The sequence below is a fragment of the Erpetoichthys calabaricus genome, chromosome 3, assembly GCF_900747795.2.
Source record: "Erpetoichthys calabaricus chromosome 3, fErpCal1.3, whole genome shotgun sequence".
Classification (NCBI taxonomy): Eukaryota; Metazoa; Chordata; class Cladistia; order Polypteriformes; family Polypteridae; genus Erpetoichthys; species Erpetoichthys calabaricus.
Genome location: NC_041396.2, coordinates 239906799 through 239921026, shown reverse-complemented (window position 1 = coordinate 239921026; position 14228 = coordinate 239906799). Strand labels below are relative to the sequence as shown.

The 14228-nt window shown below is 33.5% G+C and overlaps 1 protein-coding gene across 1 annotated transcript; it reads right to left on the bottom strand.

Moving 5' to 3' along the window:
* Nucleotides 1–3218: 3218 nt before the first annotated feature.
* Nucleotides 3219–4323, bottom strand: LOC114649481 (trace amine-associated receptor 4-like). Its single transcript, XM_028798969.2, has one exon. The coding sequence runs from the start codon at nt 4260–4262 to the stop codon at nt 3243–3245; it is 1020 nt and encodes a 339-aa protein (XP_028654802.1). The 5' UTR covers nt 4263–4323; the 3' UTR covers nt 3219–3242.
* Nucleotides 4324–14228: the final 9905 nt, after the last annotated feature.

Below are 14228 nucleotides of genomic sequence, written 5' to 3'. Positions count from 1 at the left end.
TTTTATTTTACACAGATACCTTTACACAGGCTTCAGGTCCATTATAGTAATGCTATTTCTTTCCTTCCTTTGCTATACTAAGCTTCTGACCGGAAAAGATAACAGCAAACATCCACCTGCTCTGTCATTATTGAGACCTCCTAACCAGAAAAAGAAGGATCAATTCTTACAGTAAGGATATCCTTCCACTTTGTGTGTCCATGACTTCCTGGCCATAGAAAAAACACAATCAAACAAATGGTCAGAAATATTTAAGTTAGAGAAAAAGCCAGGAGCATTTCTAAAAATGATATAAAACCAGTAGTTTTCTCTAATACAAAAATTTATATCAACTGGAGAAATGCTAACATAAAAAGAAAAATAATGTTTTTAATTTGTGTATTGAATTGACTTTTGTTTTCTTTTGTTCACACTGATGTTAATTTTTTCTTTTCTTGTCTTGCATATGGGATAATGGATTTGACAGCTACATATATTATTTAATTGACTATTTTTTTTAAAGCAGAATGCTGTAAGCTGCCAAGAATATTTATTTTATTAACTTCATATTTCACAGGTTTAGGTGATGAAATGTTTGTTTATGAAAAGCATTAAATACGGCATAACATATAGCAACAATGGAGTACTATTGCCTCCCTGTGGTTTCCATCTGAAAAAAAAACTGTCAGCATAATTAAAATTGAACTGTGTATTAAGGATGCTATGTTAGATTTTTTTTATTGCATCTTAAAGTTTTCAAAAATATTTTTTAGTTCATTGTGTGGATCAGGATCAAAGGGTAACTGGTAGTTTATCCATTGGGGAATAACTTACTCAAAATGGATATCATTGCCTCAAGCAGTACACACAGAAACAGAACTCATGGGGCAATGCCAGGAGGACAGCTTTACCATCAGCCTGGAGAAGTTCACCCAGGATATAACAGATCTCTGCAGCCTTCCATACCCTCATCTGGTTCACCACCTATGCAGTCTCAATGAGTTTGGGTGGTTCACAGCTAAGTGGAGGATCAGCCTCAAGAAATTTGGACCCAGAGATGTCCAATATCCTAGCCTGAGGTTCAGCTTTAAACAGCTGCTCAAAGTAGCCAGCCCAGTTGTTCACAACTGCAGCATCACTTGTAAGAACCGTTCCATTACCAGCCCTGAATGCGACTCTCCAAGGAACAGATTTGGATATGCATAATCCTTCAATTCTTCTGTAAGCAGGACGTGGGTCACTAGACCATAGATGGTGTGTCACTTGCTCACAGACTCATCAAATAAACACTTCCTTATCTGACCTCAAATCCCTTGCAGCCGTCCTTCCTTGTACAGACAGGAGTTGCAACCAAGACATGCGCTGCGATTCCTCTCGATATCCTGAAGAAAAACTTATTTTTTTTAATTTATGTTTTTGTTTTGATGTTTATTTATCTAAAAAATTGCAGCCTGGATGTCAACATCCTGTTGATATCATCTGCTTTCATTATCCACCTATCTTTAAATTGTAGGAAGTCACTTCCCCAACTAGGTTTCATCAGGAGCCAGAGGTTATTATCTTGCCTTACAGCATATATTTCTGTATATACAATATATAAAAGAATATATGCTGTACATATTCAATACTGGAAGCTTTTCAGATATAGTGTCTGTTCATGAGATAATGTCCAATATAGTTGTCATAAAATACTGTACACTGTTACTTTACTTCACTAATATATTCATTTTTGCCTTTCATTTCTAGCTTGTAATTATTATACAAAGTACACCTGCATGCTAATTTTTCAAAAATCAATTTGGGTATATCACTTATGTATTTATGTACTGTAAAAGTGATCACATCATATTATATTATGTTGATGTGAAGAAGAACCATATAGTTCTAGTGCATGGTGAAACAATTTATTGCAAAATCATATTTGAAATCATACAAAATTAATGGGGGCGACACGGTGGCGTAGTGGGTAGCACTGCTGCCTCACAGTTAGGAGACCCTGGTTCGCTTCCCGGGTCCTCCCTGTGTGGAGTTTGCATGTTCTCCTCGTGTCTGCGTGGGTTTCCTCCGGGCGCTCCGGCTTCCTCCCACAGTCCAAAGACATGCAGGTTAGGTGGATTGGTGATTCTAAATTGTCCCGTGTGTGTGCGCGCCCTGCCCGGGGTTTGTTTCCTGCCCTGTGTTGTCCAGCAGACCCCCGTGACCCTGTAGTTAGGATATAGTGGGATGGATAAAATGAATGGCCCCAACCATTTATTTACAGTACATTATTATCATAAGAAAAAAAGCAATCTACCTTTCAGTTTCATAAATCTATGCTCTTAAATACTATTTTTTTTCTATCTAATGCAGTTTTTGTGTTAATTAAAAATTATTGATAAACATGGGTAAAAGAAAATATATACTAATTGATTTATTTTGTTCACTACAAAGACAAAAAGTTAACCTGAAAAAGTAAGGGTTATGTACAATGAAATATATTGAAGGAAAATACAGTATTAACAATTTTGTTATCCCAAAGATACAAACTTTTGCTTTATTAAATACTCTATTAACTGGGTGATTACATTCATCTCTATTTAGAAATAATTTTTTTTCCATTTTCTATTTGTGTTCAGTCCATTGTCACTTTACTTTATGAAGAAATAAGTCTATATTGGACCAAGGAACATCCATCCATCCATCCATTGGCCAACCCGCTGAATCCGAACACAGGGTCACGGGGGTCTGCTGGAGCCAATCCCAGCCAACACAGGGCACAAGGCAGGAACCAATCCTGGGCAGGGTGCCAACCCACCGCAGCCAAGGAACAGTTTTCCTATTCAAAGAATTAATGTTTCTGGTCACAGTGTAGTTTAGATATTCATTATAAAGCAGCTGTTAACACTCTGTAAATATTTTATTAAATATCTTAGTACAGTAATAATCAATCATTTACATTAAAAATAATAAGACTCTTGAAATTTGTTACTGTCATTTTTTATTAGAAAGGCTTATTTTAAATATAATTTGTAACATGCACATTGTTTTTACTAAGTTTTAAGTTTTAATGTCATTTATAATATTTACGTTAATACTGTTATCTTTTTATAACACCATTATTTAGGAATACAAATTAAATTTCTTCCAAAATAATATCATATTAGAATATTTAACTTAAACTAACATTTGTGATCTCAGCTTCAATACTCCTAATCATTTATGTTAAACTGAAACAGTGATTAAAGACTTTGGTGCAGAATTAACATTTTATAATACAATTAAGTTTATTGAGAAATAAGCTGAAAATTTGATGAACCTGTCCTAAATATTTTGCCTGTAACAATCAACTTCAATGCCTTGCGGAACCATGGATAGAAAAAAGCATATATTAATGGATTAAACGCTGAATTAACGTAACCAAGCCATGTAACGGCTTCAACAACAACTGCTGGTGTGGAAAAATTGATATAAACATCAATTGCAACATCAAAGAAAAATGGTAGCCAACACACTAAAAAAATGCCCATGATTATGCCAAGTGTTTTGGCTGCTTTATGCTCTCTGTTTTGGTTAGCTCTCCTTTTATTATCTTCTTCAGAAAGAGTCTTCCCTTCCTTGTTGAGGATTTTTGATTGCTTTTTAGCAACTTTAAAAATTTTTGCATAAATCCCAATCATAACTACACAAGGAGCTATAAACATTAATGGATCCAGCAGTGCCCATAATTTATTAAACAACAGTAAGCACCCACCTTCACATGTCATCATGACCACCACATCTTCCAGTCCTTGGTCATTAACTTTGGAGTAAATTACTCCAAAACTGTATAAACCTGGGATTATCCAGGCTAGAGCAATAAACAAAGAAATAACTTTATAGTTTATTTTTGTTGTGTAGTGAAGTGGATCACACACTGCATAGTAGCGATCAATTGCAATAAAACACAAATGGTAAATAGAGACAGTACAAAGTAACATATCAATAGTTGTATGCAGTCTGCAAAAAAAAGAACCCAAATACCAGCAAGTTTCAACAGCTCTCATTGTGCTAAATGGCAGCACAAGCAATCCCAACAAGAAATCTGTATTTGCTAAAGAAAGCACTAATACATTGTTGGGTGAATGGAGCTGTTTAAAGTGAGAAATTGAAATCATAACTAATAGGTTACCAAACACAGTGATCAGAATGGTGAAAACAAGCAAGAAATACAGAACTGCTTTAAGACTTACAGGTCTAGAGACCTTTACACAAGATTTCACAACATTTTCAAAGCAGTACTCTACAGGTTCTTGTGATACGTTCATGTTATACAGTATAAAGAACAAAAATAGAAAAGCTTGCTATTCAATAACTGTAGCTCAATTCCAGACCTAAAAAAAAAATGAAATTAGTTAGTAGAGAAATAATAGCCAAATCCACGAATGTATTATTTAATGTTGTATCTTGTAATGATTTACTGTAAAAGCCTATATTGAAAATTTTGTTCTCAGTTTAACAAAAATAATTAATTTTTCTATGTACATTAAGTAAAATTATACAAAATTACTAAATTATCAATTACACTAAATTGGTAGTACTTCATTTATCAGTAATACTTTAGATGAAGTAAACAGTGTAATTACCTTTACTTAATGTATTACTTCATTCCTACCCAAATTGCTGCTGTTCATACCTCACGTTTCACACTCACACACACACATATATATATTTATACACACATAAATATGACAGCAGTGTCTAAGGGATTCTCCAAACAGTATTGGCTAAATACAACATTGCAATTTAAATATGATTAATGCATTTGGCATTCTAGGAAAGACAAAGTGAAAGCATCTTAGAGCGACACATTGCGAAATATATTAACTCGTACTTATTTTATAAATGCTCAATACTGTCTAAAAAAATTTAATATGTAATTTATACAGGCAGTGTTTTAGCATGTTCTATTATTTCGTGCTTTATTACAAATATATGTAATTCATGGACATCCTAATAATTATGTTTTATTCTGTGCTGTTGATATTTGTGCCCTAGTCTAGCAGTGGCAAACCCAAGTTAGATTTACAGTATGTTCAGAACAAATTGTCAATGAATTGTACTTTGTATTCACACATTTGTATCTGCACACAAACTCAGTTAATTTAGGTTAGCTGATTACTTTTAAAGTTATGCATGCATTATGCAGACACATATCAAGAAATGCTATAGCAATTTAGTCTTGCATTAACTAATTGGTTGTTTACTATGGTGGAAAACCAATATTTATAAAAATGATATACATGCTCTGCTTTCCAGAAATGTATACAAATGCTATACAAATACAGACAGGTTTATTAAAAACTTCAATTAGTGCTTTTTACATATACAGTATAACTGTAAAGTAGTAACTGTAAGCCTAATTATATCAGTTGGAATTAACAAAATTGATGTGTCTAACCTTTAATGAAACTGCTGACACTAAATCATAAAATTAGTGCTAATATAAATGTACCGTATATGACAGAAAATTGCAATTATTATGGATTGATAGTACTTCATTTATCAGTAACACTTTAGATTTAGTATTGTAAAAATGCATGAATTATTCATTTATGGAAATGTAACAAGATCTTAAAAGAGGCTTGTTGGCCTTAATAAACTTTACAAGGCATCATGAAGTGGTTATTTATCACTGCCATGTCTCCTACTAAAATAACTTCACTTTGGAAGTCAGAAGTGGCTTTAGTGAGACACATTTCAACTGATACTTCATACTTCACTATAGGACCTGTGCATCTTTCATATACACCAGTAATTTAAGACCATATCTGAAGCTCTTAATTATATCACACAGTACAAAGATAAAAAAACACTTTATTTATACTTTTTTAGTGTTATTTCAGTCCTATTCCATAACAGTACAGAATATGAGTAATACGTGCACTTCTACGGTACCTAAAATGTTCCCATGTATCTGTTTACTTGGCCATTTTATTCTGTTATTTTTTTATTGAATTTATTAAAAGCAAGTAACATTCCATACAAACAAGTCAAATTTAACAAAATTAAATTCAATTCAACCCCCACCCAAAAGAAAGAGAGGAAGGCCACCAGCCAAAGTAAAAATTTAAGAGTAGAAAAGAGGGAGGAGAATAATTTTCTCCAATATAAAAGCTTATTCTAAAATTTTTTTGATTAGATCCTGGTTTTAAAAAATTTTTGAACAGATCCTCTAAGTGAGAATTAGATTTATTCCAATTTCAAATAGTATATAACATCAGTTACCCACTGACTTAAAAGAAGTGGGCTAGGTTTCTTCCAGTTGAACAAGATAAGTCTACGTGCTAGTACTGAGGTAAAGGCAATTCCAGTTTATTTGTCGTTCTCCATTTTAAGGCCATCTGGGAGTACACCAAACACAGCTGTCAGTGGATTTGGAGAGATTGTGACATCAAGGCTGTCTGGCAGGCATTTAAAGATTTTGGTCCAGAATTATGTTAGTTTAGTGCACGCCCAAAACATATGGTCCAATGAGGCTGGAGCTCAATTGCAACATTTCTGGGTTTGATCTTGCCCTGGAAACAATTTGGACAATTTTAAACAAGAAAGATGTGCTCGATAAAAGATTTTAATTTTAATAATTGTGTTCTTTGTGCATATGTTAAGTAAGAGATTCTTTTCCCAATGTACTCTGGGATCTTTGAAAGGCAGGAACTTTAAAATGTTTTTATATATTATAAAAATGATGTCTGAGTCCTCAAGATTGATCAATATTTCTTCCAGTACAGAAATAGTTGGGAGGTGAGGAAATTGGGCAGATTTTGTTTAGCAAAGTTTCTAATTCGGAAATAATGGAAAAATTGTGTTGATAGGAAACTACATTTGGAGTGTAATTGTTCATAGGATATAAAGACATTATCTATATACAAATCTCTAAGTGATTTAATCCCATACATTTTTCAAAAATTAAAATGTAAGTTTGAGAGGGTGGATGAAGGTGGTTATCGTGTAGAGGTACCACAGATGAAAGCTTCTCTATCTTGAAGTGCTTCCTACATTGGTTCTATATTCTGAGTGAATGAAGGACAATTGGGTTGTCAGTATATTGACGAAAACTTGTATTTACACAAAGTGAGGAATATACAGTAAATAAGTACTGCATGATTTTATTTCTATTGTGCACCAAGCCAGCTTGTGTTTTCTATTTGTGTCAATGTCCAGGTTTTTATTTCTTTTATATTTGCCACCCAGTGATGAATATTGAAAGTTAGGTAGAGCCATACCACCTTGTGCTTTAGGTTGTTGTAGGGTTACCCTTTGAATGTGTGGATGTTTTGAATTCGAGATAAATGTGGTGATGATTGAATCTAACTTCTTAAAAATATTTTTATTGTCAATGACTTTGTCTCAGTCTGTGTTGGTAATTACTGGTATTGTACTGCGAACTTCCTGCCTGTGGATTAGTTGAGCTAAGATCTTATTAGCCTTCTCTCTGCATTCACAGCAATGATGTCGCAATTTAAAAATGAGTTGTTCCACTTCTTTTGTTGTCAAAAGGTTGAGTTCTGAATGCTGTACTTTACTATAAAGTGCCTCATTTGGGAACCTGGTGTGTTCTTGATTTATTCTGGTAATTTCACTGGTTAACTCTGATGCCTTTTTATTTTCCGATTTATTTTTGTGGGAGTGATATGAAATAATCTGTCCTCTTAAAAATGCACTTACAGTTTGACAGAGTATTCCTGCACAGACCTCTGAGGATGCATTTGTCTCTAAAAAATCAATTTGTTTGGATATAAATTCTTTACAGTTCTCGTTAGCTAATAACAGGGGGTTAAGTAGTCAGCTGCAAGATGATTATGTGGGGCATAATGATTTGAACTCCATGATCAGAGGTGTGTGGTTGGAGATAACAATAGCGTCACACATGCAAGATTTGGTCGTGGTCAAAAAAGTGTTATTTATAAAGAAATAATCATTTGTTAAATAACAATGATGTACTGGTGATAAGAAGGAATATGCCCTTGAGTTTGGATTTAGAAATCTCAAAGGGTCTGATGAGTTATGATCAATTACAAACTGTGTAATTGTTTTTGCAGTATTGGATGTTATCACCCCTCTGGCTGAAGATTTATCAAGGTCTGGATTTAAAGCTCAGTTAATGCCACTGGGCATTTATAATTTTTGTCTTTCCTAGAATGCCAAATGCATTAATGATATTTAAATTGCAATGTTTTATTTAGCCAATACTGTTTGGAGAATCCCTTAGACACTGCTGTCATATTTATGTGTGTATAAATATATATATATCATTACATTACACATTAGGAATGGATGTAAACTAGGTTTTAGATGAGTCCCTATCATTCACATTGGGGGCATAGATATTTATCAAAAACACATTATAATTAAATAAATTTCCCATAAAGATCACATATTACCCTTCACTACATCTGATACTATAAATTAAGTTGTTCTAAGTATTAAGATTCCCACTCCTACAGTTGTCTTTGTGTAGCTGGAATATTTGGCCAGTCCAGTCTCTTTTAACTGAAACTAATCCTTGTTAATAAGTTTGTCTCCTGTAAAATTACTATCTTGGCATTTAGATCTGTTAGGTGAAAGAATACTTTCTTTCTCTTTAATTTGTGATTGAGATATTTGACATTCCAGCTCACAAAGTTCTCTGGTCATAGAGGCATTGCTTCTGAACTTTTTTTGACATTTTGTAGTCTTAAACTAAGGTAGTACATTATTACATAACATAGCTTTAACCTTAATTTTCAATTTTGGCAGAAGTTATTGCTATAAAGTTTGTTGCTGAGTTGACACTTACAATTGTGGGGATAACAAGTATAGATTAGAAATAGCTTGCTCTCTTTCTCTCACTCCTCTTACTCTGTTATTTTACTTAACATCTGCTCCAAATATATTAATTTGGGTTTATCTAATTGACCTTGCAGTGATTTTTACAGCTTGTTTTTAATTAACTATATAATCTAAGTGTACATGCAGAGTTGTAGATATCAGCTAACCTACAATAGAAGAGGAGGCAGGAGTAAAAAACAAGACAAAATGTGGTACAATAATTCTGGAAAGCAATTTTCTGATTGTCTGGAAAAGAGAATGTTGTAACTGAATTTTGGATGTTGACTTTATATTGTTTGAACTTAAAGGAGCAACTAAAAGATTGTTCTGTATTTTTCAAGTCAAAGTAATTTTTGCAATCATAGTGTACATTAATTTGCCACAGGAAATTGTTTTAAAGTAAGATGAAAAAAGTTTAAGAAATAATAGAATTTCTGTATTTGCAGTGTAAACTAAATTCCAAAGGATACAAATCCAAATGTGGCAAAAGTTTTGATTTCAGTAAGCATACCTTCTGCATTTCTAAAGTATGTTTATGACAATAAAGATATTAAAAATAATACATTTACAATACAATACAATACAATACACTTTATTTTTGTATAACCCAAAATCACACAAGAAGTGCCGCAATGGGCTTTAAGAGGCCCTGCCTTTTGACAGCCCCCCAGCCTTGACTCTCTAAGAAGACAAGGAAAAACTCCCAAAAAACCCTAGTAGGGAAAAAATGGAAGAAACCTTGGGAAAGGCAGTTCAAAGAGAGACCCCTTTCCAGGTAGGTTGGGCATGCAGTGGGTGTCAAAAAGAAGGGGTTCAATACAATACAATATAATACACAGAACAGAACACAAGTAATCCTCAATACAAAATAATAGTAAAATAAAAATGTTACAAGTACAGAGCAGAATTTAACAGTAGCTGATATCACATAACATGATTTGGACTTGTTTAGAGTCCTGGAGACCTCAGCCATCAAGTTGCCTCCCCCTATTGGCCATTCCACTGTTGAGACAAACTTGGCCAGCGAATCCGATGAAAGGACCTCTCTACCCAACGATTCCTGCAACCCTCCATCAGAGATGACTTTACCTTAGGCAGGCAAAACAACTTGGCAGGTGGGCTGTGGCACCAAGTGCCACATTTGAGTACCGAGAAGAGAAACAGAATAGGTGAGGGTTAGCAACAAATTAGAACTATCATATTACTTATGCTTTAGTGGTAATGACCAACAACAGAGATGTAGTCTGTACAGTTAATCAGCAGCTCTAGTCAGGATATGCTAAACTGAAGTAGTGAGTCTTCAGCTGGAATTTGAAAGCTGAGATCGAAGGGTCATCTCTTATAGTAGCAGGCAGGCCATTCCACAGTTTAGGGGCCCTGTAACTAAAAGCTCGACCCCCCACTGTTATTTTATTAATCCTTGGAATCATAAGCAGACCGGCATCTTGAGATCTTAATGTGCGCTGTGGTTTATAAGTCATGATAAGTTCAGATAAGTAAGCTGAACCTTGGCCATTTAAGGCTTTATGCATTAAAAGGAGGATTTTGAAACCTGCCCTAAACTTAACTGGGAGCCAGTGTAAGGATGTAAGAACTGGAGTTATATGTTTGTATTTTCTTGTTCCTGTAATAATTCTTGCAGCAGCATTTTGGATTAACTGGAAGCTGTATAAAGAACAATTTGAACATCCAGTGAACACAGCATTGCAATAGTCATTTCTACTAAAAATAAATGCATGAATTAATTTATCAGAATCCTGTTTATTTAGAAAGCCCCTTAATTTACCAACATTTTTAAGATGGAAGAAACATGATTTGGACAACTTTGTAATGTGTGCTTTAAATGACATGCTAGAGTTAAACATAACTCCTAGGTTGCATGCTGACTCAGTAAAATTAATGGTGATTTCAACTGAGTTAAATGTTGACAAAATGTTGCTGTGTTCAACATCATTACCTCCAATAATTAACATCTCTGTTTTATCTGTGTTTAAAGACAAGTAGTTCTCATTCATCCACTCCTTTAATTCACTAACACAACTAATTAAGGACAACATTGGAGAAACTTCATTTGATCTAAAAGAAAGGTATAACTGGGTGTCGTCTGCATATGAGTGAAAATTAACATGATGTTTTCTAATGATAGATCCCAGTGGAAGCATGTAAAGTGAAAAGTGAAAAGGTGTGGTCATCCAGCATTACAAGATTTTTAATTTTGGTGAGCATGTTTGTTGTAGCAGTTGTACTTTAGAATAGTTTCAGAAATTGGTAGACTGAGGCAGAATAATATACAATGAAGAAGAAATGTAACTATTATTAATAATAAAGCACTTTGTCATTATCATACCCTTGTGAAAGCATGCTTATGTCCAACAATGGGCTGGCTCCTCACCCAGGTTGGGTTCTGATCTGAAGCCTGCTGACTTACTGTTTTCTAATATGTATGGTTAGGCATTGGTGCATCTTTTGAGATCAAGTTGCTTTCCCAGTAGACCACAGCATAGAACAATACACTGCCTATTACAGACTGATAGACCATTTCTAGTAGCATGCTACATACATCAAAAGACCTGAGTCTCCATAGGAAGTACAGTCTGTTCTAGCCCTTCTGTACAAACAAACTATTTTTATTTTTCCGCAAATACCTTTTCACAGTCATCTGTCACAATATAGTAATACTGTATTCTTTCTTTCCTTCATTCCTTTCATTTCTCCTCTCTCGATCCATTATTGCAGCTTCCATCCCTTTTAATGACCTCCAGGTTAGGGAAGGGAACACAATAAATCAAATGGTCAGAAAAAATTTAATTGGAGATAAAGCCAGGAGTAAATCTAAAAATTATATAAAACCAATATTTGTCTGTAATGCAGAAATTTATAGTAATTTTAATATAAGAGGTAATGTTATATATTTAAAGTTGTGCAATGAATTGACTGATGTTGCCTAATCTAACTTTTTTCTATTCTTGTCCTATATTAGGGATGATGGAGGGCGGCATGGTGGCGCAGTGGTAGCACTGCTGCCTCGTAGTAAGGAGACCTGGGTTCACTTCCCGGGTCCTCCCTGCGTGGAGTTTGCACGTTCTCCCCGTGTCCGCATGGGTTTCCTCCAGGCGCTCTGGTTTCCTCCCACAGTCCAAAGACATGCATGTTAGGTGGACTGGCGATTCTAAATTGGCCCTAGTGTGCGCTTGGTGTGTGTGTGTGCGCACCCTGCGGTGGGATGGCACCCTGCCCAGAGTTTGTTTCCTTCCTTGCACCCTGTGTTGGCTGAGATTGGCTCCAGCAGACCCCCGTGACCCTGTGTTCGGATTCAGCGGGTTGGACAGTGGATGGATTTGACATCTACATACAGTACATTATTCAGTTGAATATTTTTTAAAGCAGAACAGTGTAAGTTGTTATGCCTATTTATTTTATGAACTTCATATTTCATAAGTTTAGACTGACAAACTGTTTATTTATGAAAAGCATTAAATATGGCATACCATTTATAAACAGTGGAATACTTTTGCCTCCCTGTGGTTTCTCCCTGAAAAAGTGATGGAAAAAGAAAAAAACTGAAAGCATAATTAAAATGATACTATATTAGAATATCTGTTATTTAATTTTGTATCTAATAGTGGCCAGTTAAGAGATAATAAAGCTAAATTAGTTCACTAATAATTTAAAATGCATCTCACTACTTTGAAAATTATTTTTTAATTTATTGTGTGATTCAGGGTCAAAAGGAGGTTTTATCCACAAGGCAACAGTCTACACAAAATGGATATTCTTGCCTCAAGCATTGCACACAGAAACAGAACACATGGGGCATTTTAACTTTTAAAAACATGCTATCTATATTTCATTAACTGTTAAAGAAATAAAGACTCCTCACTTGAAGGAGAAGGCAAAAGTCAATGAGAAAGTGTCTCAGTGAAAGTTTAAATGGCATGCACTTGAATGGTGTTGGTGGCACATGCCACAGCATGCTATGGATTTCTCACACAATACATGATAATTAGTCAGATCAGCCATTTGTAAAATTAAGCATGCATTTATGATGTGTATCACATGAAGAAAAAATACTTTTTTTTTATTATTTTTTTTTTTTTACATTTTTCTGGATATGTTTTTTGATGTCCAGCCTGGATGTCAAAAAGCTGACTATATCATCTACTTTCATTATAAGATTTATTCCAATACCCATCCTTCCATTATAGAACCTCACTTCTCCAACTAAGTTTTATCAGTAGCCACACTTTATTACCTTGCCTTACAATATATATTTTTGCTTATACTGTATGTAAAAGAATATATATTTTACAAATTCTACTCTAGTATCCTGTACAACATAATGTCTATTCATGTCTATTGAGATAATCTCAAATAAAGTTTGCATAAAATACACCATTACTCTATTTCACAAATATATATACATTTTTGCCTGTCATATGTAGCTTGTAATTATTATACAGAGTATACTTTCATGGTAATTTTTTGAAACATAGCTTTAATTTTATGACTTATCCATTTATGTACTGTAAAAGTAATTGTATCATATTTAATATGTGATCCCTTTTAAATAATATTGATTTGAAAAAAGAGCTATATAGTAATATTCCAAATGACTTTGCAGACTGGTACACTGTGAAACTATATTTTGCTAAATCATATTTAAAATCATAAAAATGCATGGACCCAACCATTGACTTTCAGTACTTTATTACCATAACCAACAAAAGCAATCTGCCTTTCAGTTTAATAAATCTGTATTATGAAATTTTAAAACAATTTTTTGTATCTACTGAAGCTTCAAGTACAGCTTTTATGTAAACCAAGAATTACTGGTAAACATGGTTAAAATAAAAGATATACTGACTGATTTTTTAATTTAATATAAAGATAAAAAATGAACCTTACAAAAGTAATAATTGAGTACAATGACATAATAATGAAGAAAGATACAATATTACAAAGATAAAATATTACGTAATTTTGTTATTCCAAATTTTAAAACTTTTGCGTTATTAAATACTCCATTAATTAGGTGATCACCTTTATCTTTATTTAGAATTTTTTTTCCATTTTGTATTTGTGTTCAGTCCATTCTCATCTTTCTTTATGAAGAAATAAAGCTGTATTAAAACCAAGTTTAATTTCTTAAAACATATGATAATACCCATAACACATGACAGAAACTGAAATATTGTGGTGTAATTGACAGTTTTCCTGTTAAAGAATAACCAAAAAAACTCTAAAAATGTTCTGTATTAATTAAAACAGTACATTAGTATGTTTTTCATATTAATATTACATTAATACTGTTATCTGTTTATAACACTATTATTTAAGAATAAAATTCAAATTTCTTTTCAAAATGATATCATACTAAAATAATTAACTTTTAAACTAACATTTATGACCATCAGTTTGAATAC

Excerpts from the sequence above, each read along its gene's own strand:
- LOC114649481 (XM_028798969.2), bottom strand. The coding sequence starts at position 4,262 with ATGAACGTATCACAAGAACCTGTAGAGTACTGCTTTGAAAATGTTGTG.